The 7,019-nt window shown below is 36.4% G+C and overlaps 1 protein-coding gene and 1 pseudogene across 1 annotated transcript in view; both read right to left on the reverse strand.

The window, feature by feature from the left end:
• Nucleotides 1-603: 603 nt before the first annotated feature.
• On the reverse strand, nt 604-2,087 carry LOC21399506 (annotated as a pseudogene).
• A 2,252-nt stretch (nt 2,088-4,339) lies between these two features.
• The window catches only part of LOC21399507 (uncharacterized oxidoreductase At4g09670), a 3,891-nt gene continuing 1,211 nt past the window's right edge, over nt 4,340-7,019 (reverse strand). The window contains exon 2 of the mRNA XM_010096576.2: nt 4,340-5,265. Coding sequence (XP_010094878.1) covers nt 4,648-5,265 — 618 coding nt within the window. The 3' untranslated portion in view covers nt 4,340-4,647. The remainder of the gene's footprint in view (nt 5,266-7,019) is intronic.

Here is a 7,019-nt window from a genome sequence, read left to right on the forward strand (position 1 = left end):
AGAGACAAATAATTTAGCTTGGACTGCAAGCATGCATATATACAATGTGTTTTGCTTATCATTTTCTTTCCATTTGCACTTTTTCATAGAATCATTCATGCTTTATGGTGTGTGTGTGTGTGTGTATATATATATATGTATGTATACATAGAAAAGGCATGTTAATTATTAAAGTTATCTCACCTTTTCTTTCTACCCACGTTAATAATTTGGACCCTCTAAATATTGTGCAATAATGTTTGCTAGCTAATGATAAAGATTTGAGAAAATTGTTTAACTTATTCTTAATAGTGTATGAATTTAGATTTTTACCTCTTATTTTTAATTAGTACCCTTTTGTTAATATAATATTTCACTAAAAAAAGTACTAATTAAGAAAAAGAGGTAAAAACAAGACCAATGTAGTGTTTAAGGATATTTGTCAAGATTTCTAAAGATTAATTACCATTTAACATGCATGCACAAAATCAATAAGCAAAAATGAGCGTTAAATGGTTTCCCACGAGCGTCTAGATAAGATGGCACTATGGAAGACGGACTTTTCAAGCACTAAGGATCGATGAGATAAAACTAACACTTATATACAATCATATTAGGCTCCGACCAAAGACATCAAAAGAATTTACCAGCTGTTGTAAGTAGATTCAGCACATATACAGGAGTCATGATCCTTATACCAGAAAATAAGAATAATTCTGAAACTTCTATTTTAAAGAAACACACATAATAGCTTATTGAGGAGAACAAGTACGCACATCAGACAACGAAGACAAATCAAATAATTAGCATACAACATCCACTGGCTTGAAGCCCTTGTCAATCGAAGCCTTGACCGCGTCCAGTACCAGCTGCGTCTTCCTACTGATTATTGGCCATTTCTTCTCAGGTTTGGAGTCATTTTTAATAGCTCCTACCAAATTAGCAAACTCTCTTACCATGAGAGCCTCCTGAGGAATATCCGCGGTGACAACATGCTTGCTTGGCTGCGGTAACCAACCCGTCATGAGCTCGCAAGTTTTAGTGTCTGTTGTAAAAAATGCCTCGTTTTCTTGGTAAAGGGATTGCAAAATCGTTAACGTGTAGAGTTCCTTTAGTCCCAATGGCAGTGATATCCATAGCCATATTCGATAAGAAAGAGCAATAGAATGTTGCTGATTTCCCATCTTCCCAATGTAATGAAGCCCCGCAATCCAAAATCACCCCAGATTCATTAAGAACAGCTCCGGGCAAGGCTATTACTGTTTTCGGTAGTTCAAAGTTGGCAGCCCACAAGATTTATCGAATACAATACCATCCGAGATCTCCCAGAGCACCAAGACCATCCAGATCAGGCTTTACACGAATGTCGTTCTTCAAAAAAGCAGGATCAGCAGCAGAACTGAAGCACGAATGTACCTGAGAGCAAAGAAAATTGTGACGAAATTTTCTTCAACAAGGACATATTTAAAGAAGAGGCAAGGGGATTTTGAATTTTGGTTACCGTCTTGAGCTGACCAAAATGATCGGCGTCGGAGAGGAAGTCCTTCATGGTGAGAGTCCTGGGGTGGTGCATCCACATGGTGCCGTCCATGAGCTGGACTCCACTGGATTCTACGGCCTCGAGAATCACGTCGAACTCGGAGACATTGAGGGCAACTGGCTTCTCGAGGAGGAGGTGTTTGTTCTTCTTGGCGGCGAGGACGGCCCAGTGGAGGTGGAGGCTGGTTGGGAGAGGGACGTAGACGGCGTCGATGTCGGGGTCGTCGAGGAGGGATTCATAGGAGCCGTAGATCTTCGCGTGTGGTGGGAAGCCGTTGGCCTCCGCGAACGCCTTCGCCTTGTCGATGCTGCGGCTGGCCACGGCGGAGAGGGCGGCGTTGGGGGAAAGGCTGATTGCGCGTGACAGCTTGCGGGCGATCTCGGCGCAGCCGAGGATTCCGGTCCGGATTGGGGCTTCGATCGCCATGGCACTGTTGTGAGCTCTGCTTTGATAAGAGGACAGTGGACTACTGGACACTTGGCAACGCTTTAGCGGGTGATGCACATGTACGTGAAAAAAAGGACACTTTTATTTTGCTTGGACTGCACGCATGCATGATCATTTTCTTTCCATTTGCATTTGCGTTTTCATACAATCATTGATGTTTTATGGCAAATATATATATATATATATATATGTATATCTGTCTATATGTATGTATGTAGTATATACATATATAAAGGACGTTACTTATTAAAGTTATCTCACGTTTCCTTTCTACCCACTTGAATTTGGACCCTCTCAATATTGTGCAATAATGTTTTCTAGCTGATAATAAATAACAGTTTTTGTTGTCTAACGGTTAATTTAGATCTTTATGGCCAGTTTAATTTACGCATTTAAGTCAATAATATTTATTCTTAATTTAAATTTTGTGAAAGAATTCACTAATAAAAACTTTTTTTATTTAAAATTTTTATTAAAGAAAAATATTGAAACAAATAAACGTAACAGCAGAGAAAAGGAAGCAGCCAGGGCTCTGACGCGTTCTCCACATGGCGATGCGTGGTTGGGTGACGTGGTGCAGCAGGATTTGGTACAGCGCGCTTGTGCACAGGAGCTGTATAGGGTGCGATACAGTTGATCCAAAATTAGGCTAAAGGCTATGACATACGACGCATGGCGAAGCTGGATTGGGCAACACTGAGCCAAGGAATTGGAGACGCGCGGAGTTGGTGATTGTATTGCACTCACACACAGAGAAGAACAGTGGCTTATCCAAGGGCTGTTGACGAGCGTAATTTAGCACTCTGCTTGTCTGCGTGTAGGGGAAGCTTCATCCGCAGTCAATTTCGGTTTTTGAGCCTTTTTTAATTTCAATAAAGCCCTAATTCACCATAATTGCCTCATTTCACCGAACCAGTTAGTTAGAAGCAGTTAGTTAGAAGCGCGCGCCTTAAATATGCATTTCTTGTTTTTTTTTTTTCTTTTTTCTTACACGAAAATTTAAATTTTCTTCTAAATTTTAGTTGTACTTAAATATTATTCCCCTAATAGTTTAATTTAGTAGAGCACATTTAAAAGGAAAAAAAGTTCAGAAAAGTTGGATAGTTCATTATTAATGGGGTACATATAAAAAAAGGTATTTGAGTGCGTTGTACGACAAAAATGTTTCTAAGAAGATATTATTTGAGGGGTGCAATTAAGGAAAAGAAAAAAAAAAAAAAGCACAATTGTTAGGAGAAGCAAATAAAAAAGTAGGGAGAACAAAAGAAAAAGTAGAAAAATAAGGAGGAAAATATGGATCAAAAGTAAAAAGCAGAAAACAATGACAAAAAAAGGAGATCCCTTGAAAAACATATTATATATATATATATGTATATGTTAAAGATTATTTATTAGGTACACATAAAAAATGTATTTGAAATTATTTAAAAAAAAAATTAGGTAGTGACATATTCAAGAAAGCAATTAGGAAAAAAGCATGTATGAGAATCACAATTGAAGGAAGGAAAAAAATAACAAGAACGTATATAGGAGAAAAAATAAATGAATTAAAAAGGGAGAAGAAAAATATAGACAAACTTTAATTAAAAAAGAAAGAAAGAAAAAATAAGCACACAAACATTTCGTCCCTGGAGGACGGATTTCTTATATAGTAAAGATTAACCTACACAAATACAACAAATAATTAATCAGAGAAAAAACTAAATTAAGGATCCGTTTGTTTCATATATTCAAACTCAAATAATTAATTATGTCACAATATTTTTTTCTTACAAAAAAATTTAAATTTTAAACGTTAAAATTTAAAATCATAATTTGAGTATACATTTCTAACATACCCTAAAGTAGCAATAACATAAAATAAACATGAATTAAATAAAATAAGAATAAAAAAATAAACATAAAAATCTAAAAAAAAGGTAACTAATTTTTATGTTTAAAGTGATAAAAGTAACCCTATTAGATTTATCAGTTGAATTTTTATTTTTTCTCATTTAATTATTATCTACCCACCACCCTTCTGTTTCCTTGTATACATGTTCTTAGGAAAGATCACACCTGATTTGCCCACATTCAGAATCATAGACAAACCTAACCAACCTTTAACTAAAATTATCAATAATCCACCCCTCTAGCCACCTTCATTCCATGCACAGAATCAGAATATGGCATTTATATTTTAACAATATATACTTTCGCTAATTAACCAATGTGCACAAAAGCAACGAACGGGAAAAAAGAAACCAGAAATAGAAAGAATAGTAACCCTTGTAAACTAAAATCCCACTACTAAATGCATTACTTTTTTTTTTTTTTTTTTTTTCACTCAAAATCTCTATTTTTAATTGACGCCATCAGAAAAATTGGGTTCCAGCACCAGTTATATTCTTATCGAGAAGATATCAATTTAGCCCGTTGAATCATAAACAGAGCATCCCTTCACACTCAATTTGTTTTATTGCGTGTCTTTCTTGTCCACTCAAAAAACATTAGCAATACAAGCAATAGAAGTGACAAAGTTTTTGAAAGACATCAGAAGGATTTACCAGCTGAGCGCAAGTAGATTCAGCAAATACAAGAGAATCATGAACTTTATACCAGAAACGAAGAACAAGTCTAAAAAACACAACAGCTTATTGATCAGAAACAAGCACATCAGACAACGAAGATGAATCAAATGGTTAGTATACAACCTCCACTGGTGTGAAGCCCTTGTCAATCGAAGCCTTGACCGCGTCCAGTATGAGCTGTGTCTTCCTACTGATTATTGGCCATTTCTTCTCAGGTTTGGAGCCATTTTTAATAGCTCCTACCAAATTAGCAAACTCTCTTACCATGCGAGCCTCCTGAGGAAGATCTGTAATGACAACATGCTTGCTTGGCTGTGGTACCCAACCCGTCACGAGCTCGTTGAACCCAGTTTCAGTGCCGGTAGAAAAATACGCCTCCTTTTCTTGGTAAGGGATTACGAAATCATTAACGTGCAAAGTTCCTTTGGTCCCAATGGCAGTGATATCCATTGTCAAATTTGATAAGAAAGAGCAATGGAATGTTGCTGATTTCCCGTCTTCCCAATGTAATGAAGCCCCACAAGCCAAAATCACCCCAGATTCATTAAGAGCAGCTCCGGGCAATGCTATTACTGTTTTTGGTGGTTCAAAGTTAGCAGCCCACAAGATTGATCGAATACAATACCATCCCGCATCCCCCAGAGCACCAAGACCATCCAGATCAGGCTTTACACGAATGTCATTCTTAAGAAAATCAGGATCAGCAGCAAAACTAAAGCATGCATGTACCTGAAAGCAACATAAGAAATCGTCCTAAAACAACTACTTAATTCAAAAGTGAGAACAATCTTAAAGAGCTCAAATATTATTAGACGGCTTAATTCCATGGATAATAAAATAGGTGCAATAGAGTCAAAGTCCTTTCTTCTCTGGATGTTTCAGTTACTTATAGTGACATAAATATCTGAGTTATTTAGCCAGGAAAAGAAAAGGGCAAAAAAAATAACAGGAGAGAAGACACATCAACACCATTATACCACCCACTTTAGCGAGGACAAATAACAAGGATTAAGTTAAAATTCATTGCAGCTCAACTTTAGGTTTCTCTTCTAAAGTCTGGGAAATTGCATGTGTAGGTTGGAGGAACAATAGACCGATTACAATCTCCCATAAGCATATCAAGGTTGTTCTATTTTCTAATCTTTTATTCTTTCTTTGTTGAATGTTTTATTTTCTAATCTGGTATGCCCGGTGATAAATCAAGATCATAGAGATGTGTTTTCGAACTGTTTGATAAAATCAGACTATACCCTATACCTTACATGTCTCAGCTCGACCCTTCTAGAGATGCTGAAGCTGAGATCGGATTATTCAATCAAGACTCCCAACACACCTTAAGCCGGATTAAATGCGTGCCCACTGGGGTATTACATCACAAGTCATCTTACACTGTTTATTATATATAAGAAGGTTTATAGTTGTAGAAATCCTTTCTATACAATTTGACTCTGTCTACCTTAAAGGTGGGTAGGCAAAGCTATCATTTATGTTATATTGGATTTTAGGATGGAACTAAAATGTTGGAAACCAAATGAAGTACACAGATAATGAACAATGTCCAAGGCATCTCTAAAGAAAGACAAAAGAACAACAGACGAGGAAAAGTAAAGGTTTTTGAAACCACAGGAACTTCAAAAGTAAAAACAGTTTAACAGAGAGTGATGTTCAAGACTGTTTTTTCCCAAGGCATATAAAAGAGAAGATGTGTGGTGCTTTCTGTTTCAACCATGCTATCGGTTTACTTTCAAAAGGCAACCGTGTATTTATTTCATAAGCTTTTGAGCTAGTGCTTTAGAGCCCGTTTTGGTTGGAGGATTCGTTTTCTGATTCGAATCATAGTTCATGGTTCGCTACAGTATTTTCTCTCACAAAAAATACACGTAAATCTCATGGTTCTAATCCATGAACCAAACAGGCTCTTAGCTTTTGTGTTCAGTCAGGTCAAATGCAATGACCATATTTAAACGCTTTCAAATTTCTCATTGGACTTTGTTTCCATATTTGTATACAATTTGATATGCTGGATAATACCATCTTCAACTTTGTGAGAGTACACAAGTCGTGCAAGTGACGAATCAGAATCTAAAAAACCATCCTATTCTCTCCGTGTCTTCTGCAGAAGCTAAAATAACTATCTTTAGTCTCTTACTCTTAGACTTAAAAGATGAACGTATAACTCAATGGCACTAATGTCAAGATGAAAACAATTTAACTGAGCAAAATCAAATTGAAAATGGAACCTCAGAACAATACTCGACAATAAATAGAATATAAGGAGTAGCAACATTGCTAGACTTGAGACAAAAGAATTCTTTCAAGCGCTTAAGATCAAATAGCACATTGGAAGAGAGAGAGAGCAACAAAAAAAAAAAAATATATATATATATATATATCAAATTTGACAAAAAGTTCGGGGTTGACAAAGATTGTAACAATGCCGCCCTTTATACTGCTCTTAATCTTCACTAAATGGTACACTCTTT

Source organism: Morus notabilis, unplaced genomic scaffold, assembly GCF_000414095.1.
Source record: "Morus notabilis unplaced genomic scaffold, ASM41409v2 Scaffold315, whole genome shotgun sequence".
NCBI classification, from domain to species: Eukaryota; Viridiplantae; Streptophyta; class Magnoliopsida; order Rosales; family Moraceae; genus Morus; species Morus notabilis.